The sequence below is a fragment of the Crotalus tigris genome, unplaced genomic scaffold (assembly GCF_016545835.1).
Source record: "Crotalus tigris isolate CLP2741 ecotype Arizona unplaced genomic scaffold, ASM1654583v1 scf7180000024339.11422700, whole genome shotgun sequence".
NCBI lineage: Eukaryota > Metazoa > Chordata > Lepidosauria > Squamata > Viperidae > Crotalus > Crotalus tigris.
In genome coordinates, this window is record NW_024100509.1 from 3,657,444 (window position 1) to 3,682,422 (window position 24,979).

The window sequence follows — 24,979 nt, forward strand, 5'->3', positions numbered from 1 at the left end:
CTTGAACCAAAATAATCATTTCAAGATTTCTGAAATGCTTCACTTTTGGGGGGAAGGTTTCCAAGTTTTCTCAGAGGCTGTTGGGGAAATTGATTCCTAAATCCTTACTCAGTGTATTTCCCCACTTGTTTAGAATTTTGCTTCCAGTTTTAAAATGGCCAGTCTCCAATAGATAGAGATGGCCAGGCAAGCTCTCTGGGTACATGACCCAGCGTATGCAACTCTCCCTTGTTGCAGACCAGGTCTGGTTGGTGTGGACCTTGTGTGGACCTAGCCTGCAGCCTTTTGATGCTGTAACTAGCAAAAATATTCACAACAACTAATAATAAAGCAGTCAAAATAAAAACATTTTCACATAACAGCATACCATATTACTAAAATGAACTTCATTTGGACCTTATTATGGAAAGAAACATAAATTGTTTCAGATATTATGTGAACCTTTGTAAAAATTAAACTGCATTTATATGCAGTTATATGCATTTTCTTTTGTGTACCCAGAGTCATTGGTACGACCTGATTCTATGCCAGATTCTTGACTGCTTATAGCCAAGCATCCTGATTTTGGTCATCAACCAGCAAAACAAAGATTTGAAAAATAGGATTATCCCACTAAATAGGATTATCCCACTATCCCACTGAAATAGTAATGTAACATATGTACTATAAAAAATAGGCTAAAATTACATAACACAAATCAGGATATCAAGGCAATTAAAATTATAAGTTCAAAATTTTAAATACAAACATGAACATAATGAACGTGTGTGTTCATAATTTTGTGTTGTTTAAATAAAATTATAACTTTTATAACAAAACAACTAACTTGAAATATAAAATAATTTTATCTCTGATATGTCTTTAAGTAGACGTGCTTAAAATTAATATTGGGCCTAAAGGTACTGTACAATGATGGAATATAGAGCAGAACCATCTATAAAGGGAGTAGTGATGACTTATATAATCAAGAGTTTAAAAAGTTCAATTGCAGCTGGTAAGGGCTTCACTAAGGGTTGCAGTCCTCAGGAAGGTTTCTATGGGAGAGTAATTATTTCGCCTGGAAATAAAAGTTGATGTTAAATATATCGTAACATAAAGGTTCCTGATCCTGTTTGCTTTCCTGTTGAGTAAAATAAGGCACATATTGTTTTGGGGCCACATTATTATTGGAGGTTTATAATGAAGCTTTTGAATATTTTTTTTCTCTCTTTAACGAGGCTTGGATGACTGTAATTTTGAAGGCTGATAAAGATGCAAATTATAATATTGGCTACTTGTTAAACATGGATGAAAAAAGTGTAACAGTGGCACACACACTATCTTTGATGAGCCACCATGTAAATTTGATTTTATAAAAGACTGACAATCCTATGATAAAATTGGATTGCTAACTGATGCTCTGCAGGAAAGCTGGTATCATCAATGTTGGTTTTTGTTGGCTGGGAGAGAGGCTTTTGATGTAGGAGAATGGAATTTTTTTGCAGCAAGTGCTAGCCAAATTTAGATTTTCTTTTTGTTTTTGCACTAACTGGATTAAACGTGGCACTCAAATCCTCTGTCATGGTAATTAAAAATAAAATTACATCTCTTCTATCAAAATAGATATGGAATTTTTCCAAGATGACTTTTACCATTTCTTATTTTTAGTTTCATATTGAAATCACTGGCCAATTTCATGATCCAGTTGAAGGGTATTTGTGGCATAACAGCAGATGGAATCAAACTAATTATTATATGCTGACAATATATAATGTTTTCCATACAAGTATATAATTTTATTACATATTCTTTTAAAATAAAAAGTATGAATTTTGAAAAAGAGAAGTAAAAACTGAAAAAGTGAAAAGAAAAAAAGAGAAAGGAGAAAAAAGAAAATAAATGTTGATATATAATATTTTAGTGATAATTATGAATACTCTATACCAAAATTTATTAATTTAATACAATCAGCCTTTCTCAAACTTTATTCTGGAAGACCTTTCAAATTATGTTCAGGTCTCAAAGACCCTGTGCATAAAAATCATTTTAAAAAATGCAAAAACCTAACAGTATAATTCACTTCTAACCTTCCTAATCAATGTTTTACAATGTTTACAACAACAGAAAAGTGGCAGGCCAGCAGCTAACTCATGGCATATAAAATTCCTACCACTGACAGTGTTAGCATTGCACAGTGTGCACAGTAGAAAAAATGCTTATTTATCTTTCAGTCACAGTCTGTCAAAGAATCCTAACAGCCCCAAATGAGAAAGACTGATCACAATAGTGTAGGAAAGTATAGATTGTTCAGTTAATTGAAACAAGCCTCAAATACTGCCAACACTGGAATTGAAACAGAATAGATGTCCTTCGAATCGTACAATATTGACATTTTTGGAACCATAAAAATATGTAATAACCACTTTTTATTTTTCTATTATTTTCTGAATTTAGTTTTGTTTTTTAAATAATGTATCACCTACCAAAAAAAGAAAGATTCTTCTAGATTATAAATGTTATATGAACTTTTTATAAAGGGAGCGATTGTAGCATAGGACTCACATTATATAAACCAGTGTGATGCTTTGAGCATCAGATAAGGAATCTGTTGATTTGTAAAAAAATTTCATGGGTGTCCAATACATGCAAAATAATAGCGTTTGAATTAATTGTAACTTTAAACTAGAAATAAGACATAAATACACAACATAGTTTCCCACTGATTATCATTTACTGGATATCCCAAGTTCTTATTCCGTGCCTCCTAATATTCTTAAGAATCCAGTTTAGTGTATAAACAAAACTTGACATGGTCTTATAATACAAATTAAACATGGGAAAATACAACTTCCTTTTGTAACTTACAACTGAATTTCTAAGTGAAAAACAAGGAGGGCTTTTCAAATAAACTTTTGAAACATATTATTTTTCTGGAAACACATTTTAGGACTATAGAAAGAGAGGTTAGGTTATGTATAATAAAAATACTCATGGCCAAACATGCATTTTAAAGTACATATTGAATTCAATTTGAACACTTGGGAGAAAATGTACCTATGAAACTGTGCTTCAAGGTGGTGCAGAGGTACACAGTGGAAATGGGAAAGGAGAAAGTGGGAAAAATCTGAAGTTTTGCTTAACCCTCAGCTGTTGGAAGGGGCTCTCTGCAGCCATGGAACTTAAGTATGAGAATCCCAGGCAATGCAAAGAAGAAATGAAGTGCGTCCAGCTTTCACAGGTCCAAGCACCAGAGTGTGCAGCAATGCATTACAATGGAAAAGACTTTTTTTTAACATTGAGCATATATCTTTTCTGACCCCTTCAGCAAGATGAGGAAGCCAGAAAATATCAAATGTGCTTTTAAATACCCTGAGATCTGAGAGTGCTACAAAGACAAGATTTTTAATCATTTTATACTCCATACAGTTTGCAGAAAGCTACCAGCCAAACACTGCTTATACATTCTGACCAATCACTAACTACCATGAATATTTAACCAACCAGAGCTTGTTCCTGGCCAGTAGCTAAATGCTTCATCCCATCCCTCCGGGGGATGCATCCCCTCCAATGATACATTAACTGGCATAAATGATATAATAACATTTAGAACTGCAAAGCTCTGCTTATTACACCTTGTTATCCACAGAGCCCCCACTGAGTTAGAGAACATGAAGGTTGTAAATGGGACAGAAAAAGGAAATGGTCTCAACAGACACTGAGAGAGTTAAAAAGAGATGACCTGGTTGATACTTTTCATAAAACATGTTTATTTTTTATTGTTAAAATAAATTCCAGAGTGTTGCTACTTTAAGAATAGTTAGCTTCAGATCTTTGCTGCCTGCTTATGTAAGATTCTGGAGGTAAAAGTTGTAGATGTCTAATAGTCTAATCTCCATTCTTCTAAACCAGAGCTTTTCAACCTTTTTAACCGATTGTACTATTTTTAGAATATGGCCTAACAAGTCGCCTAGCAAGATGTCAAAAACTTGATGACCAAAAAAACCCCGGGAAAAAGTGATAAAGTACAGGTAGTTCTCACTCCCCTTTAATATCCTCTCTTCTCTCACCCCCTTTAATATCCTCTCTTCTCACTCCCTTTACTATCCTCTCTTTTCTCACCCCCTTTAATATCCCCTCTTCTCTCTACCTCAGCAGGACCCAGGCAATGCCTCTCGCAGCTCCAGCTGAATCTCTGCCTGAAGAGTGCATGAGGCCACCTGCCACCCCCAAGGCCGCTGCTAATCAGCTGGAACTGTGTGCTTTTATCCTGGGCTCTCAGCAGGACCCAGGCAATGTGCAGTTCCAGTTGACTTTCCCACAAGCCTGTGCGGTGCTGCTGCCGTTTCACCTCATCCACTTTTATACTTTTTTTTACACTTCAACCCATCGTACGCGTACCATCTGCCAGGTGTCAACGTACCATTAGAGGTACGCATACCACCGGTTGAAAAGCCCTGTTCTAAACTATAAAAATAGCTGTGTTTCTCTAGAATGACAATGGAATCTCACTATTTTCTCACTATTCTAACTACAACAATGGCAGGGGACATTCAAAGATGCATCCCTACTCTTTGGCTGCTGCAAGGAACTGAAGAAATAATTGTCAAATGTAATTTACAGCTCTTAAATATATCATCTTAAGAAACATCAAGAATTTTTATATATTTAATTGCCTTACCTTGGATTAAATTTGATGAATTTAAGCACCGGATGCCAAAAATACATTACATTACATAGGTGCTTTGGGGTATAATTTAAATATTAACTTAACACATAATTAATGAAAAATGAATAATTTGCCTATATATTGCCTGAAGATGTGGAAATTATAAGAGGATATATCCAATCATTGTTCATGTTTATACAATATAATGTAGATAAGGAGAAGATAGCAAGTAGAAAATACTAAATTGCACTTCCCCAAATTATGAATTTTCTAAGTATCATAATTACATATTTAATTATATGGGTGTTAGCAAAGAAGTCATTAAGTGAAACTATGACTGTGCTTATGGACTTATTTCAGCTTCCCTTTCTCAATAACACTCCCACAAAAAATTATTTTTGAGTGTACATGTTTGGAATCATAGAATTTTGAACACTTAAATAGAACTAATATCTACCTACTTGATTGATATTCACTTGCCATAAAAATTTACATAATATTTGCCATTGTTTGTATGGCAAACAGTTGTCAAAATGTATTGTTTGAAATAAAAACATCATTCTAGGCAAAACATTTGTTTTTGCACAGAAATTTTCCCTAGCAGTAACAATTTTAATTTCTCCAGTCTTATCGTGTCTTTCTTGATTTCATTCTAGGTCTTAAACACAGTTATTTGGAAATAACATACGATTCCTATTTGTCACAGTAATACCCAGACATTGTTTCTGAGATTTTTTTTTCTACTTTTGAGACTGTATTGATTTAGCTTGCTTATTGTTATACTTTTTGTTTCTTTTTGTTTGATGAAGTACATGTCTTTAAATTCTTTGTGATTGGGACACTTATAAGTATTATGGAATAAATAAATTTTTACTTGACTGAGGCAGACTGAAGCCTTTTCATTTGTCATTTATTTATCAAGTTCACATCCCATCTTTTATTCAGGAGCTTAAGGCAATGTACATAGCACTCCCTCTTATTTTTCTGCATAGCACCCCCCCCCCCAGAAGTAGATTGGCCTGAGAAGCAGGGAGAGACTGGCCCAAAGTCTCTGGAGCTGCTGGTAGATTAAAATCTGCCTCTCTCCACTCCTATCCAGAACGTTTATCCCTACAGCACAAGCTCCTTTTCTTTTTCCGCATAAGCTCGCTGTCCTTGGGCAGCGACTGAATAGATCTACCACCAGGATATCGCAAGCACTGTCTCAAAAGTTTACTTTTGTTTTAGAATACTGGAGGTATTTCTCTATATAAGTTTTTTTCTGTGGCGTTTTATCTGACTATGCCATCCTGCCCCTGCTGCTTTTGCTGCCTCTGCTAATTGACACAGAGGATAATATGGCTCTCATCAGGTTGGCTTGACTGATTGATCCGCTGGGTAATACCTAGCTTCAAGTGAGGAATAATGAGAGAAAATATATTTAGGAGCATATACTAAAACTGGCCCTAAAGATTACATTAGATAATTTTGCCAGTAAAAGAAAATATGAATATGACAGTAGAGAGGAGAAAATGACAGATGAAAGTGGAAATAAAAATGAAAAAGAAAAATTTCTGAACCAAGTAAGATCGAAGTGACTACAAAAACTAGGAAAAATGCTTTCTATTTGGAGACTTACCTAGCAGTTAGGCTCACGTGGTATGATGATGAGCAATGAAATGGATGGGACATTTCTCAATAAAACGTAATTATCCACCTGAGAAATCTTGATTTTAGTTTGAGAGACATTAAAGTCAAAGTGATAGATAAAGCTTAAGAAATCAGCTATGTATGTACTGTATGTATGTATCAATAGGATTTCATAAGTCATAAATTTCATGCTCTGGGCAGTTTACAAGGATCTCAAAAATCAAACTAAAATATACACAATACATAATAAAACAACCTGTATACTTTAAAGCAGGGGTGTCAAACTCAATTTCATTGAGGGCTGCATCAGCTTTGCGGTTGCCCTTGGGGGGGCAGGTGGATGTGGCCAGGGTGGGTGTGGCCTATTGGGTGGGTGTGGATGGAGTGGGTGTGGCCTATTGGGTGGATGTGACCAGTTCTACATCGTTCGCGTCAAGGGTGCCTGTGGGGCCTGGGCAGGAGTGGGACAGATCTGAGGGTCTCTGGCAGAAGGGGGTGGGACCAGGGCAAGTGCCAAGGCATGGTCCACTGGAGGAGCCTCACTATTCCTCTCAGGCCAAACAGGTGCGGGGCTTATGGAGCTAAGACTGAATACGTTTCAGCATAGATGGCCACCACAAAATTGTACATTGGTTCCTGGCTGGTCTGGGCCAGGGCCTAGGCAGAGGGGCCGTTCCCTCACTGTTTCCAGGATGGCTTCGTGGGCCCCATGAAACCACTTCACGGGCCGCATCCGGCCCCCGGGCCTTGTGTTTGACATGTCTGCTTTAAAGGGTCCCTAAGCAAACCCCACAGTTCATCTGGACCACCCCACAGTTCATCCGGACGGTTCAGACTGCCCAATCCCCAGGTGTTAATCCATCGTGGGGAAGGGAAGATAACATCAGTCTGACTCCGTTTGTAATACGTTGTTCCACACCTAATTTTGAGACTGGAAAAATAAGCCAGGTTCCGGATGTTTGTGTTTCTTCCCCCCCCCCCTTTCCTAACTGCCAGGTTAGAGAGAAGAAAGTTCAGAGAGATGCATAGTGCAGGAGGCAATTTGTTACATTGTAATGGGCAGCAGACCCAGCAGGCAATAAATAAAAGGTTACATTGTAGCAAATAAAGGAAGTGAAAGTCATACCCCGCAGGCATATACTCCCTCCCCCTTGGGAGTATGGCAGAATCCAGGGGAAGGTGAGATTTGTTTTTAGATCAGAGGAGATAGATAGAAATGAAATATACATGGATTCTGACACAACCGTAACAGAAATGCCCATATTTCTCCTAAGTTATAGAAGAAGCTTCTAAAACATCAAAGGCATAATGAAAGATATTTAAAAGCTTCCTGAAGTCAGAGCAGAAAAGCTCATGCATACCCCAGGGTCCAGATATTCTGTAAGGTTAGAGCCATCTGCCATCTAGTTCACCCCTTCCACATCACAAGAGCATGGAACCTTAAGCTGAGCCTATCTCTATGACCGAATGGTTCAAGTATTTTCATTCTGAAGTAACCAGAAGCAACTGGCTACCATAAATTATAAAGCTATAATGACCAGAATTGGCCCAAGAGCCAATTGGCAATCAGTGAAATGACCAAACAAGAGGTATTATCCTGAAGTGATAGAACCTACAGATCTGGTTGCTATGTTCTGCGTCAGTGTAGCTCCTGAGGTCTTCCAAGGCAACTCTTCATAAATCCAGCAGCCATCCAGTACACAAGTGGCAGAGGTCATATTATAGTATTTCCAATCAACGTCCTCAGGTTCCAGAAGCTCAAAAGAATCCTTGCTGACACCCTATTCATCTTGTCTCCTTGTGCCTGACTATCATTCAATTGTGAGTGAACGCAGCAATTGTCTGCAGGTCCACCTTTCCCTAAGGACATCTACCCACCCTACCAGTTAGATAGGGTCGACACACTCTTAGTCCCTTCCCTTAACCAGAAGTGGTTAGAAAATGGGTGGCAAAATGAAATAAATATTTTTTTCTCTCTAAAGCAGTGGTTCTCAACCTTTCTAATGCTGTGACCCCATAATATAGTTCCCCATGTTGTGGTGACCCCCAAGTGGGTGTGGCCACCAATAAGAGGGAGTAGGACAGCTAGGGAAAAGGGAAAAAATGGCGGACAGCGTGGTTTGGCGACCCCCGTGAAATGGTCATTCAACCCCAAATGGGGTCCCGACCCACAGGTTGAGAACCACTGCTCTAAAGAGACCTACAAAAATTTAAGTGGCCTGCCACAGTGGCTTGTCAAAGATATGGTCTTTCTGTATTTCCTCAAGAGGTCCACGTAATAGAAACAAAGCTACTGAGCAGAAGAGTGTGAGCACAATAAACATGGCTATATTACCATCGAATCTACTGGCTTCTCCTGGGAATAATGTGTAGGAATTTGTACACATGGTATTAGTTCAATGGCTGGGTCAATGAAGGGATTATTGTATAGCAACACATTGAAAAAGAGTTGATTACAAAGACAATTAGCCATGAATTGAAACTGTAGACCAAGTCATGAAGAGTCATGACTTGAAAGTAGGTCACTTAAGTTAGACTAATGTTTTGAGAGAAGCTTCTGGATTGTAAAAATAAAGGAGGGCAATAGGGACATGTTCCCAAATTTTACTGCAACAAACAATAATGAGGTCACATCACTAACTGCAAGCATCTTCAAATTCTGGAAAAGAAAATTCAGTACTATTTTCTAAATATATCCATTGAAAACTCACTGGCGAAGGTACCTTTTTATTGAAGCAATATCAAAACAAATCCCAGCAAGTTTCACAGAATAGGAAAAATTGGTGAACATAAGCAATTTCAAATTTTGAGGCTGTATCCCAGGAGCAGGAGGCAGCAAGCCCTCAAATTCCCAAAGAGTACCAAGACCTACGTGATATATTTAGTGAAAAGGAGTCAGATGCGCTCCCACCCCACTGGCCCACTGACTGTTCCAAGAAATCCTACCAGGGCACAAATTACCCAAACCCAAGCTGTATTCAATTAACCCCTAGGTAACTGGGCAAGCTACAGACTTTCATTGACAAAAATCTAGAACAAGGATTCATCCAACCGGCCCAACCCTGGGTAGTTGCCCTGGTTCTGTTCCAAGAAAAAAAAGATGGGTCCTTTCATCTGTGTGTAGACTACAGAGGGATAAATGCTGTCTGCATGGAAAATGCAGAATCCTGCCCCTAATGAAAGACATGCTGGCCCATCTGACAAAAAGGGGGAAATCTTCACAAAGCTAGACCTGCGAGAAGCATATTTCCAAATTAAGATCAAAGAGGGAGATGAGTGGAAGACAAGTGTTCAAATGCCCCTTAGGATGTTTCCAGTTCAGAGTTCTCCCATTTGGACTGCAAGAAGCCCCTGCAGTCTTCATGCAGTTTATAAATGAGATGCTGCACAAACATTTATACAAAGGGGTGCTATTATATTTAAATTACTTTTTAATCTATACCGAATGATGGCAGAGCATGGCAGGCTGGTGCGGGTGGTGCTAAAGAAACTCCCTGCTGCCCAGCTATAGGCAAGTTTTCTAAATGTGAGTTCCATCAAAGCAAATTTGAATACTGGGTTACCACATATTCCACGAAGGGATAGAGATGGACCCAGAAAAAGTCCATGCGATACTAGATTGGGTTCCACCCTGCATTAGGAAACAAGTGTAGAGCTTTTTAGAATTCGCAAACTTCTATTGGCAATTCAGTTTACAATTTATAGGGATGGTCCTCCTAAAGAGTGAAAACTTACTGAAAAGCAGCAATGCTAGCTTCATCATGGATCACATGTCATCAGCACTTCTTATTTGTCTGAATTGGTCATGGTCTAAATCGAACAAAATGATATGAATAGCAAAATCCACAGTGAGCTGAATTGCTCCATCTTACTAGCCTCATTGTTCCCCACATTCTGAATGATATAATGACAATTCTGACTACTAAGAAGTGTGGCAAGAAGTATCCAGGGGTTTTCAACTTGGCTCTTTTATGACTTCTGGACTTCAACTCCCAGAATTCGTCAGCTGGGCATGCGGGCTGAGGAATTCTGGGAGTTGAAGTCCACAAGTCATAAAAGGGCCAAGTTTGAAGACTCCTGCCTTAAACAGAAGATAAGTTCTAGGTTTAGATCTATTTTAGGAAACAAAGTTATCACCTAACTTCTTTCTTTTTTCTCTCACACAAGTAAGTATATTAATATATACTAAAATGTCAATATAACCAGAGTTTGACCGACATCCACTAGGGTAGAAATATAGTCTTAGGCCTACCAGAAAACAGAACAGAACTGGGGCCATCTCCAGAATTTAAGAAGCTGATATTTTCAGCTCTGACCTTTTATCCTTTTTAAGGCGAAGAGGGGGCAAAATCTGTGCCATATGTTTTGCAGAAATTTAAGGTTTTCATTTTGCCCTTAATGGGAAACATGTGAAACATTCCATGAAAAATAGGGCTTAATTGCCAAAGGAATCAAATGAGTTCCTTAAGCTTTTGCAAGATTTAAGGAGCATTGAACCCCTTAGTATCTTTCTAATATCCAAAGTGCAAAACACTGACTACTATTACTTGTTTACAATTTTCAACTGCAACATCAAACATTCAGCACCTGTGTAGTGGCATGAAATTTGTAGTTCTCAAGACACGTTAGCCAGCTTGACAGCTATTGAGGACATGCAGATACATCTCCCCACAAGAATTCATTTCATAATTTGGCCCTACAGCCAACAATTATTTCTTTCTCACTCACTCTTTCTCATGCCCACACACGGAGATACAGACACACTTAACTTCCGAAGAAATTTTCTCCCCCATTCTTGGTGAAATAATTGCCACTAGAGATAATCTCTCCCTGGAAATGTCTGTTTCCCAAGCAGCAGTTTTAATGTAGAAGTATTTTTTAAAGTTACTTCTGCTTTCACTGTAACAAAAATTATCTGTAATATTATTGTACCTTCCCTCTTGTGATAAAAATCCTTTCTTTTTCCTTATTAATGATTATGCTTGCATTATTGCCTTTTATTGTCGGAATAAGTAGGGAGACTGGCTAAATGAAGGTACATTCTCGGCTACCCCTAAAAGCTCCCCCTACTTCTGCAAATAAGAGCTGTATATAATCATTTATTCTTAACATCTCAAGATGCTCCTCACCATTTCATTTTTTTCCTATTCTCAAGCTAGCAAGCTACATGAATATCCATCTGAAAAGTGATTCTAAGGGCAGCCACTATCTATTCAGACTCAAGTTACTAATGTTATTTTGCATGACATTATTTAGGAATTTTGATTTCATTCCATCTGGTTCCCCCCCCCCACATATCTCAGACAGCACCGCCAATTTGTTCCTAACAATTATAAATAGTTAAATAAAGATCTACCGTATATTCCAGCGTATAAGGCAACCCGGCATATAAGACGACCCCCGTCTTTGGCGCTGAGTTGCATGCCTAGAAAGTCATCTTATACGCCGGAAACTACCATTATTTCTGGCATATAAGATGACTTGGCGTATAAGATGACCCCTGACTTCGGTGCCAATTTTAAAGCTTGAGAAAGTCATCTTATATGCAGGAAAGTACGGTACTGATGGCCCACTATGGAGTGATTCTGCATCACTAAAAATTCTCCCATTCCAACGAGTTTCTTTTCCCAAACATGCAATATTGTTTTCCTTTTCTTCAGCCACTAAGGTTTGTTATAGCCTTATTTTTGGACAAGTGTTATTCTAATTTCATTTCTTCTTCCAACCTTTCTATATTTTTCACATCAAATATTGCTTCTTCCATCTCAATATTCTGTGATCCCAATAATTCTTCCCCTAGAATCAAGACCAGAGTTCATTACAGACCCATTGACAATTTTTGTACAATATGCTTAAATTAATTTCTGAAGTAATCTGTCTTCTGAAATAATTCATTTCTGTAGAGATTAGCACAACAGACTAAACTATAAATAAATAGAATGAGCTGAATTTAGTCGAGAGGCTAAGTTTAAATTAAGTTTAGCATATTATGCAAATGCCTCTAGGTCTTTAACTAAAATATAATAATAATAATAATAATAATAATAATAATAATAATAATAATAATAATAATAATAATATCAACAAAAAAGAAAAACAAACAGTGCACCACAAAAATGGAAGGTTAGACTAGAAAATAAGATCAGCAAGTTAAGATCACATGCAAGCAAGCTAGAACAGATGAAAGAAAAGAAGCTGAAGAACAAGAAGACCAAAGAATACCTAATCAAGAAATACCACTTAGAAACAAGGGAGATCAAGGAAGCACTGGAAATAATAAAGCAACAAATAACAGCTATAGCCAGGAAAATCAGTAGATATGAAGCTCGAATTGCAAACTATAGGCAGAACCTCCAATTTCAATCCAATCAGAAATGTTTCTACCAATCCATCAATGGAGAAACTGCAAGAAATCAGTCAGTACCTGACAAGGAAGAAACAGTGCAGTTCTGGAAGCAGATATGGGATAAACCAAAGAAATACAACAAGGATGCAGCTTGGTTAAAAGAGGTGGATGCAAATAAAACAGAAGTTGAAATGAAAGAACTAGTAATAACAACAAAAATGGTAGAAAAAAGAGCAAGGAAAATCAAAAATTGGTCAGCACCAAGTGAAGATGAACTGCATGGGTTTTGGTTAAAACATCTAACTGTTATACACCCACTCATTGCCAAGCAGTTCAACAATATACTACAAGGAGGAGAAATTGAAAAGTGGCTAACAACTGGGAAAACCTACCTCATAATGAAAAATCCAGCAAAAGGGGCAACACCAGGTAACTACAGGCCAATTACCTGCTTACCAACAACTTTCAAATTACTAACTGGTGTGGTAGTTGATGCAGTACAACAGCATCTAGTTGAAAACAATCTCTTTCCACCTGAGCAAAAAGGAAACCGCCCCAATAGCAGAGGAACAAAAGATTAACTCCTAATAGACAAAATGATCTTGGAAAACTGCAAGAAAAGGAAGACCAACCTGAATGTGGCATGGATTGACTACAAAAAGGCATTTGACTCTCTGCCACATGACTGGATAATCAAATGCCTAGAAATAACAGGAGTCAGTAGAAACATCAGAAAATTTGTGCAAAGATGGATGGCACAATGGAAGACACAGTTGCAGATCAATGGTGAGAGACTGGAGAGGTTAATATCAAGAGAGGAATATTTCAAGGAGATTCATTGTCACCATTACTATTTGTTATTGCACTGTTTCCTTTGTCAACAATACTGAATAACTCAGGACATGGCTATCAAACATCAAAAACATCTGCCAGACTATCCCACCTCCTTTATATGGATGATCTGAAGCTGTATGGAAAAACATCATCTGAAATAGAATCGTTGCTCAACACTGTCCGTATATATAGCCAAGATATTGTAATGGAGTTTGGCTTGAACAAATGTGCCACACTTACTATCAAACAAGGAAAAATAATGAAAACGGAAGGAATCAAGATGCCCCACGAAAATAACATTAAGAGTCTGGATGAGGAAGAGTACTACAAATACTTGGGTATCCTTCAAGCTGACAACATCAAGCACACTGAAGTCAAGAAAAAGATTAGAGGTGCATACATCAAGAGAGTGAAGAAGATCTTAAAGTCCAAACTCAATGGAGGAAATACCATAAAGGCAATCAACACCTGGGCAATTCCAGTCATTAGGTACACAGCTGGAATAGTGGACTGGACTCAAGCAGAACTAAAAGCAATGGATAGGCAGACCAGAAAAATAATGACAATGAATCATGACCTTCATCCACGCAGTGACATTGATAGACTTTATTTACCAAGGCAAATAGGTGGGCGTGGAATGCTACAAGTACATCAGATGGTTGAAGAAGAAAAAATGGCTTTGGAAGAATATCTGAAGAACAATGATGAAGATGCACTGAAATTAGTATATCAGGAAGGCTTACTAACTACTGGAGAGAACAAAATGGCCTACAAGAAAGACCAAATGAAGAACAGAATAGAGGCATGGGAAGACAAAGCACTACATGGCCAATACATTAAAAAAATAGTTGGGAAAGCAGATAATAACAAGACCTGGCAATGGCTAAGAGCAGGAAAATTGAAGAAAGAGACTGAGGGACTAATTCTGGCTGCACAAGACCAAGCCTTAGGACAAATGCATATAAAGTCAAAATTGAGAAGACAGCAACAGACAGTAAGTGCCGCCTATGCAAAGAAGCTGAAGAAACAGTGGACCACCTGGTAAGCTGTTGCAAGAAGATTGCACAGAATGACTACAAGCAGCGGCATGACAAAGTAGCAACAATGGTGCATTGGAAGATCTGCAAAAAATATCATTTGCCTGTAAGCAAAAACTGGTGGGATAATAAAATAGAGAAAGTCATAGAAAATGATAAAATTAAACTGCTCTGGGACTTCAGAATTCAAACAGACAAGCACCTGCAACATAACACCCAGACTTAACAATTGTCAATAAGAAAGACAAAAAAGTCTGGATAGTGGACGTGGCAGTGCCTGGAGACAGCAGAATAGAAGAGAAAGAACTGGAGAAGATAACAAAATACAAAGACCTACAAATAGAAATAGAAAGACTGTGGCAAAAGCAAGCAAGGGTAATACCAATAGTCATAGGCGCCTTGGTGCAATCCCAAAACAACTGGAGCACCACTTGAACACCATTGGCATTGACAAATTTGCTATTAGTCAATTGCAAAAGGCGGCCTTATTAGGAACTGCTTCCATCCTGCGACGATATCTGTAATACCATCAAACATCACATCTGCCTATCCCAGGTCCTGGGTAAGGACTCGATAGGTAGACAAAATGCCAAATCCAGTCTGAACATCTGGCTGACTGTGCGATGATCGATAATAATAATAATAATAGTAATAATATCTTCTACTAATTAGCTTACAGTCTAGATTCTGACAAAAATGAGTAAAAGAAAAGCAGGCAGGCAAGAGTAACAACAAAAGAAATCAATCAATTGTAGCAGTTACATGTAGATATTTAAAAATGGCAATCTTTCATTCAAATGCCTTACTTGAAAGCCCATTATCACTTTTTTCAATCCCTTTTTAACTATTCTTCACTTTGTGTTAAAAGAGATTCTAAAAAGAAATCTCAAAAAAGCCCTCATAAAACCTTGTATTGCTGATGTATCACCCAAATAAATACTGTGAACCTCCAGTTGGAGAGGTAAGCTTTGTAACTTCCAAGCAGTATTAATTAAATACCATTACACAACAATAAGGCTCCAGACACACACACACTCTCTCTCTTATAATTTATGTATTTAAGCACAGTGTTCTCCTTTGGAACATTCTCCTTTCCAATTTTTTGGAACTGTTAGGAATTGTAATATGTGATGTATTGTCTGGCAGCAATGGCATGAGGAGTAGCTCTGTTTGCTTTAGTTTAAAAACTAAACTTTTTCATTTCTCAAAACAGATTTTTGCTAGAAAACAATATCCATAGATCAGAAAAAGGGGATGTGCCTATACAGTAGCAGCTTCAGCAACCAAAAGAAACTGGGCAGGACTATCACTGTGGCAGCAATGTTCATTTGCTGGGAGAAATGAGAAAGCAGGAAGGCTAAACTAGAAGAGCTCAATGTGAGTGTATGCTGTTCTTGTGGTGAGCTCGGGGCTGAGGATGAGACTATGTCATAAGGATGTGACCTACAAAAGTGGACAGTGCTGTTATTAGGACAAGCCTCTTTGTTTTCAGTCTCAGATCAAAATATGCTGATTCATTTCTTATTCAAAGCAAAGCTTGTCATAATGCATAACATTGTTTCAAGTATTTTTGGTCCTTCCAAAAACAGACTGGATTTTGGTTTTGTGGCTTTTAACTGGAGTGCTTTTTTTAAAAAAAAAAACAAAAACCTAAGCCTGGCCATTTCAGCACATCTTTGCTGCTATTGGCTTAGACTGGATGGTGTATTGGCAAGCACAACAAAGCAGGCATTGTTTAAGCATATGGCTCAAAGGATTGTAGTGGACTAGAGTAGGAGTTCCTAGAGTAGGAGAATCAGAATTGTCAGAATGACCAATCAGCCATGACAAAAGTGGTCCGCTACATCTATGAGATCATCACTGCTATGCTAATTAGTTTGACTAGTTGAGCTTATCCCTGTGGATGGGCAGATGCATACATGTTCTGTATATATTCTTGTATTCTATTGATGTTGAGCTTCCAGGATGTATTTAAAAGTGCAAAAACTCTGTGCTGGGCTTTGATGTAGGTATGTCATTTGCATAGTCTTGTATTTTGTTGATACTATGTTTTCAGAGCATTTAAATACAGGTGCTGCTAGTTCATACAATCTGTTAGGTAATTACAAATGCAGTAGTTGTAATATTCTTTTGTTATAGCATTAACGTTATATATGCAAATGAAGTTGAACTCTTGTTCAACTTCACCAAATAGCAATAATACTTTCTTTTTCTTAGCTTGTAACTGTCAGGTAAACTAGCTACCAAAAACACCCCAAACAGCATACCAAGATTGTTGCTGGAACTTTGGATGGGTGGGGTGATAATGCATGCTGAACTCTTTTTTGCCATCCCCATCTGATGTTATATCCCTGAGGGGAAAACTAGGAACCAAAGAACTTATTCTGAGTTAAAATAAGATAATCTTTATTGTCATTTTTTTACTGTGAGCACACTGGCTTGCGTTAAAAATGAAATTCTGTTGCCTGCTCTCAAAAAAAAGTATATATACATAACACACATACACATACCCCCATATCTTATATACATATACACATACACACACACACACACACACACACATCATCCTGAATAAGACCCACTATTGTTGTATCATTTGCATACTGGTGGCAATATATATTTGCCACCAATATGGTTGGTGGCAAATCTAGCACAATAGTCATGGGTCAACAGGGTAAACAACAGTAGTCTTAGGACACAGCGCTGAGGAAAACCCATGCTCAAGGAAATGATGTTAGAAATATTAGTCTCAACTCACACATACTGGGCCTATCAATAAAATCAAGAGTCCACTTGCACAAAGGAGTATTAAAGCCTAAAAGGCCCAGTTTATCTACTAGATGCTGAGAAATGATTGTATTAAATGCCAAACTGAAGTCAACAGCATTTGCATATGAATGTTTCTTTCCTCTAAGTGCGCCAAGCTCAGATGGAGAACAGAAGAAATAGCATCCTCTGTAGAGTGATTTGGATGGTAAGCAAACTGAATGCTGGAGGGAGGCTGGATATAATAATGTCTTTTATCAGCCTCTCAAAACATTTCATAATGTGGATGTAAGAGCAACTGGATGGTAGAGGTTCCAGTTCTTCCCTATAGCTAGAATAATCAAAACATTTAGAATTTTGTTCTGTAAGAATTTAGAATACTGGAGCTATCACAAGAGTTTTTCCACCAGAATATAGCCAGTATTTCAAGAGGAACTGTTTTGTGCCAAACACAAAACAAAACATATTTTCCATTTCATACATACCCATAATATTTCAGGAGCTGCTTCAATAGTTGATTCTCATTTTATTGGAAGATTGGTATAGCACCTTTATTAAATGTTCTAGCCTTGGGCGCTACAAATATTTAATCAGTAATTTGACATATAATATACATATTTTATTTATTCTAGTAACGCACCAGTGCGTTTATCTTCCACAAACATGATTATTTTTAGATAAACTTAAAATAGATAAAGTTAAAATTTACAACTATTTTGTACCTTGCAATGAAGTCCAGTAATATTAATTGCCATTATCATCATCTTCCTTCCTGTCCCAAATATTCTTGATCTCCAAAGTTACTAAAAGACTCTTTGACCAGCATCAGACATAATCGCTTTTCATCTTCTCTAACATTAGTGAAACATGAAAGCATTTAATAATCAATTGCCCTGTACATAGTTCTCTCCATCCACAAGCAGATGGATAAGAAACAAAACATGATCCAACAGAACAGTCTTCTTTCTTTCGTTATCTTTCAGTTAAGTGGCCATACAGTACTTCATGTTGTTCCTACCTGCCTCTACAAGTTCTATTCCATGCCTACGTTGTTAGCATCTGAGGATGATAGGCAGCACTGAAATGAAACGAAGTGAGGAACATAACAAGAGACAAGAAGAAAGGAAAGTAAACACAACCATATGGGAGCCAGGGATACTCTGTGATCAGAGCTTATGCTGATCTCACAAAAACAAACTTGCTTTATTATTCAGTGGCATTGCCCAGGATCCCAACCATTGAAAATGTGTGGGCAGGAAGGGGGGAAAAAGTGATATCCTTGCCAACATTTTGGATGTCCTTGTTAAATAAGGCTGACATTCCTGCATTAAATAACCTGTTGCTCTATTTTTCTGAAAGACAAGAGCAGTAAAGTTACATGCCGCTTATTCCCATAATACTGAATGCAAGGGAAAGTCTGCTTACCTTTCACCGACTAGATTTGCATCTGCAATAGCCTACACTAATAAAGCAAGCTATCAGGTAAGAATAATTTGGAAGAATTATGTTACAAGAGGAAAGTACACATGCTATGTGCCGAAACAGTCATTCTGGCATCCCTAACAATGCTAACTGGAATTTCATTTAACGTTGGTTCTGCCACTCAAAAGGAGAGGTATACCAGTAACTCTCATCATATAAGAAAAGTCTGCATGAAATTTCTGTTATTAGAACATGGATATTCCAGAAAACATTTTTATATTCATTCTTCCTAAAACTGGAGAAGAAGAGGTATTGTTTTTCAGTATGCAGAAAGCATTTAACAAAGCAACTTAAATTTTGAAAGCAATATAAACTGTTTCTTAATACATCTGCTTTGTCACAGGCTATATTGTTAGAAGCTTCTATAATGCAGTAAAATGAACTAAAATGAAAAGTACCTTCTTCAGGGTCTGTTTCTTTCTCCTTTCCCCCTTCTTTGTTCTTTTTGCCCCTTCCTCTGCGCTTTCTCTCGGACATGCTGCACTTACACTCCCAAGGAAAAAATGGAAATACTCTGCAGTTCTGCTTTAAGACTTATTTGCTAGGTGAAACGGCAACTGTTTTTATATTGTTTTTGACAAAGGTAACACCCACTTCTGGGTGGAGAAGTATATTTTTAACTACTTCCAAACAAATTGTACAGCTGTCTGGCAGAAGTGTCAGGGACCACAGCCCCTGAAAATAAAATAAGTCTTATCTGAATGGCAGATAAATCTTTTATGTTATTTATCCTCAATCTTTGCAATAAAACTTACTAAGAATGTTTCACAGCATACTATTTTTTACAATATTCCAGCAGGCACCGAAATAGCATGTTTCACATTTTCTGAACAGAGAAACAGAATACATAGGCATTTGCAGGTTAATCCAAGGAATATGCAGTAAAGCAATCCCCTCTATCAGCATTCTGTCTTGAATTCACAGAGTGAGTAAAACTTTCATTTCTGTGAAGTTGTATTTTACTGATGTTGTGGTCAAAATCTTTAATCTATAAACTAATCTGAATAATTGTAAACAGCTATTTTTTCTCTTCACTCATCTCCATCTCCCATATCTCATTTACTCCAGTTACAGGAAGAGGAAGAAGACAGCATGACCACAGTTGACCACAATTCAGATTATTGCAAGAAATTTTATCCTGGAGGTTCTTGAGCTACAATTCTACAATTCCCAGGATCTCTCTTCTCTGTCTATGCTCTTAGGAACTGCTATACTACTCTAGATATGGTGTTCCACATCTGAATGTCCACCCCGGGATTAGGCTTACTCAAATCTCTTCCTCTTTCTGTGTAATATATACATTTATATAAAAATTCTGCTGAATACTGTTAAATTTTAATTTTCTTAAAATGTCATTTAAGGAACTCTATCTCATCTGGGGAAGTCTGTTGTATTTATTTTGGAATGGCCATGTAGTAGGCATGTAAAACTAAAAACCAACATGGGTTTGTCAAAAACAGATCATGCCAGACAAATCTTATTGCATTCTTTGACCAAGTGACAAAATTAGTGGATCAGAGGAATGCTGCGGATATAATTTACTTGGACTTCAGTAAGGCATTTGATAAAGTAGATCACAACCTACTACTTGATAAGATAGAAAAATGTGGGTTAGACAGCATCACTGGCTGACCGGCCGTACTCAGCATGTGGTCCTCCAATCTACATGGAGGGAAGTGTGTAGTGGGGTGCCCCAGGGCTCTGTTCTGGGCCCAGTGCTCTTCAACATCTTCATCAACGATTTGGACGAGGGGATAGATGGGGAACTCATCAAATTTGCAGACGACACCAAGCTGGCAGAAATAGCCAACACTCCAGAAGACAGGCTTAGGATACAGGAGGACCTGGACAGACTTGAACACTGGGCACTATCTAACAAAATGAAATTCAATGGTGAAAAATGTAAGGTTCTACATTTAGGCAAGAAAAACCAATGTACAGGTATAGTATAGGGAGTACCTTGCTCAATAGTAGTAACTGTAAGAGGGACCTCGGAGTCCTAGTGGATAATCACTTAAATATGAGCCAGCAGTGTGCTGCAGCTGCCAAAAAGGCCAACACAGTGCTAGGCTGCATTAACAGAGGGATAGAATCAAGATCACATGAAGTATTAATACCCCTTTACAATGCCTTGGTAAGGCCACACTTGGAATACTGCATCCAGTTTTGGTCACCACGATGTAAAAAGGATGTTGAGACTCTAGAAATAGTACAGAGAAGAGCAACAAAGATGATTAGGGAACTGGAGGATAAAACATATAAGGAACGGCTGCTGGAATTGGGTATGTCTAGTTTAATGAAGAGAAGGACGAGGGGGGACATGACAGCATTGTTCCAGTATCTCAGGGGCTGCCACAAAGACGAGGGAGTCAAGCTATTTATCAAGGCACCTGAAGGCAGGACAAGAAGCAATGGATGGAAACTAATCAAGGAGAGAAGCAACCTAGAACTAAGGAGAAACTTCCTGACAGTGAGAACAATTAACCAGTGGAACAACCTGCCTCCAGAAGGGGTGAATGCTCCAACACTGGAAGTTTTTAAGAAGAGACTGGACAGCCATTTGTCTGAAATGGTATAGGGTTTCCTGCCTGAGCAGGGGGTTGGACTAGATGACCTCCAAGGTCCCTTCCAACTTTATTATTATTATTATTATTATTATTATTATTATTATTATTATTATTGTGGTGGTGGTGGTGGTGGTGGTGGTGGATCATCGCACAGTAAGCCAGATGTTTTTTATTATTATTATTACGGATTATCGCACAGTCAGCCAGATGTTCAGACTGGATTTGGCATTTTGTCTACCTATCGAGTCCTTACCCAGGACCTGGGATAGGCAGATGTGGATGTTTGATGGTATTACAGGTATCGGCGCAGGATGGAAGCAGTTCCTAATAAGGCCGCCTTTTGCAATTGACTAATAGCAAATTTGTCAATGCCAATGGTGTTCAAGTGGTGCTCCAGTTGTTTTGGGATTGCGCCCAAGGAGCCTATGACTATTGGTACTACCCTTGCTTGCTTGTGCCACAGTCTTTCTATTTCTATTTGTAGGTCTTTGTATTTTGTTATCTTCTCCAGTTCTTTCTCTTCTATTCCGCTATCTCCAGGCACTGCCACGTCCACTATCCAGACTTTTTTGTCTTTCTTATCGACAATTGTTAAGTCTGGGGTGTTATGTTGCAGGTGCTTGTCTGTTTGAATTCTGAAGTACCAGAGCAGTTTAATTTTATCATTTTCTATGACTTTCTCTATTTTATGATTCCACCAGTTTTTGCTTACAGGCAAATGATATTTTTTGCAGATCTTCCAATGCACCATTATTGCTACTTTGTCATGCCGCTGCTTGTAATCAGTTTGTGCAATCTTCTTGCAACAGCTTACCAAGTGGTCCACTGTTTCTTCAGCTTCTTTGCATAGGCGGCCCTTACTGTCTGTTGCTGTCTTCTCAATTTTGACTTTGTATGCATTTGTCCGTAAGGCTTGGTCTTGTGCAGCCAGAATTAGTCCCTCGGTCTCTTTCTTCAATTTTCCTGCTCTTAGCCATTGCCAGGTTTTATTATTATCTGCTTTCCCAGCTATTTTTTTCATGTATTGGCCATGTAGTGCTTTGTATTCCCATGCCTCTATTCTGTTCTTCATTTGGTCTTTCTTGTAGGCAAGTTTGGTCTCTCCAGTAGTCAGTAAGCCTTCCTGATATACTAATTTCAGTGCATCTTCATCATTGTTCTTCAGATATTCTTCCAAAGCCATTTTTTCTTCTTCAACCATCTGATGTACTTGTAGCATTCCACGCCCACCTATTTGCCTTGGTAGATAAAGTCTATCAATGTCACTGCGTGGATGAAGGGCATGATTCATTGTCATTATTTTTCTGGTCTGCCTATCCATTGCTTTTAGGTCTGCTTGAGTCCAGTCCACTATTCCAGCTGTGTACCTAATGACTGGGATTGCCCAGGTGTTGATTGCCTTTATGGTATTTCCTCCATTGAGTTTGGACTTTAAGATCTTCTTCACTCTCTTGATGTATTCTTCTTCTTCTTCTTCTTCTTCTTATTATTATTATTATTATTATTATTATTATTATTATTATTATTATTATTATTATTATTATATCATTTATAAACTGCTATCTTCCTCCTGGCTTTTACCAACTTTTTTTTTTTAACCAGGGGAAAACATAATTGCTTTGGCATCCTGAGGAGAAATGAAACTGTTCCACAATTTCCTCAAGTATGAAAAATATTAACTCTTCAAGTTTTCCAAGAGCTCTTTCAGTGTATGAAGTGATAAACTGAGCATGCGAACCTACAATTACTTAATACCTTCACGGTTACCTTTCTTTTGGAGCTCATTTTATTAACTATGTTTTATTTTAAATTCATTCTTGAATTAGGACTAAATTATGGTTTAGAGTGATTGTAATGGTTTTAAAACTGTGCAATAAAGCTTAAGTAATTCAGTGTTAAAAGGCAAATTGCTATAATTTTATTAAAATAATTGCTACCTCAATGGTTATCATTTTACCAAACTATTCATACATAGATGAGTATGTGCATACTTTAAACTAAAAATCCATGATTAAAAATACCTTATGTAAAAGAATATTTTAACATTTTTTAAAATCTTGAACAACCACACCTTAATATTCCAGGTGTATAGCATATTTTTTTAAAAAAAGTTATTTTCTATATATAGCATGATGCAATCGGCCCATGGACCGGCACTTTGACACCCATGGTCTGGAGCAGTGGTTCTCAACCTTCCTAATGCCGCGACCCCAACCATGTGGTCGTAAGTCGAGGACTACCTGTATTTCCCTGCGGGTGGGGCAGGAGGAGGCACGCACACTCCACCTCCTCTCCTGCGGCTGCACGCAGGCCATCGCCCAGCAACCGCCTCGGCCTGGGAGCACCGCGCATGCATGGTGCCGCCCCGAGCTGGCCGAGGCGTAGCTGGCAAGTGGCAGCGATGGTGCAGGCCGACCACCGGCTGGGCCACCAGCTGGCCCAGCCCAAGGGAGGTAAGGCACCCGCCGGGCCCCATATGTGCCAGCAACCCTCCCTGCATCCGCCGGCCTCCCACCTCCCACCCCTGGCCCTTTTTTACTTACATTTAGTAGTTGCTCAGCAGGAGGGAAGCTTTCCAGAAAGTTCGCCTTGCAGCACCGTTTGCAGACTGGGGCTTTTGGCGGGCTCAGCAGGGCAGAGACAGCCTGGACAATTCCTATTGGCTTTTGAAAGCCAATAGAATTAGACTCTATTCAAGAGAGTCTATTCTATTGGCTTTCGAAAGCCAATAGAATAAAAGGGAGTAGCACAGCTAAGGAAAAGGGGGAAAAATGGCGGACTGCGTTGTTTGGCGATCCCCGTGAAATGGTCGTTCGACCCCAAAGGGGGTCGTGACCCACAGGTTGAGAACCGCTGGTCTGGAGTGTCTTTGGCATCTCTCTCTTCTTCAAAGTCGATTATTACAGATGCTGTCACTTAAGAGAGAAAAAATATTCCTGAAATATCCAGTAGAATTTCTAAATAATGTAGACTTCACAATCAAAAATACCTTTTAATTTTTCTTTGGAATGTACTAATTTTATCTTTTTGTAATTAAGTCTATGATGTTTTTAAAAGGCTTTAAATTATAGGCCAATGCAATGAAGGTTTTGTTATTAAGGCAGTGAAGCTTTAAATTTGTGGCTTTAAATAGCAGTATATCCTACCTAAGTAAATAGAGGAGATGCACTGTAGATTGCACTTTTGTAAGCAAAGCTTATATTCAACCCAGGGATGTATGATTTTTAAGAGGCAGAAAATACCACTTGATCAATGAGTGACATGACATGAATTTAGATTACAGTTAAGTTAAATATATGGAGATATATTTCATAATTTCCTATTTTTGTCTCACGGAGGATATAATTGCAGTTTTTTAAAGTTATGTTTATTTTAAAATGTTTAGTAATAAAAAAGATAATACAAAATGAGTTTTAAAAAATAGAGAGAAAAGAAAGAAAAAATAGAAAAAGAAGAAAAAGAAAAAAATATTTAAAGAAGTGACTTCCAATCTTCTTTACAGCAGTTATAAACCTAATACAATATCACTCCTCATCTTTTAAAATGACATTGCATAGATCACTTCTTTCCATAGCCAACTCTTCTCAATTAGCAAATCCCAAAATCATTAAATCACTTCTAACTGTTTTCAGGAAAAAGTCCATAAAGGGTTTTTAGTATTTTGTAAAAATAC

At 38.0% G+C, this 24,979-nt stretch overlaps 1 protein-coding gene across 9 annotated transcripts in view; it reads right to left on the reverse strand.

Annotated features, from left to right (window-relative positions):
• NRG2 (neuregulin 2) overlaps window positions 1-24,979 on the reverse strand; it is a 203,790-nt gene that overhangs the window by 78,381 nt on the left and 100,430 nt on the right. The window contains exon 1 of one of the 9 annotated variants that reach the window (XM_039325952.1): window positions 19,138-19,540. The exons of the other annotated variants lie outside the window; for them this stretch is intronic. Within the exon in view, the coding sequence (XP_039181886.1) occupies window positions 19,138-19,216 (79 nt within the window). The 5' untranslated portion in view covers window positions 19,217-19,540. Of the gene's footprint in view, window positions 1-19,137; window positions 19,541-24,979 lie in introns of those variants that run through there. 9 annotated transcript variants of the gene reach the window in all.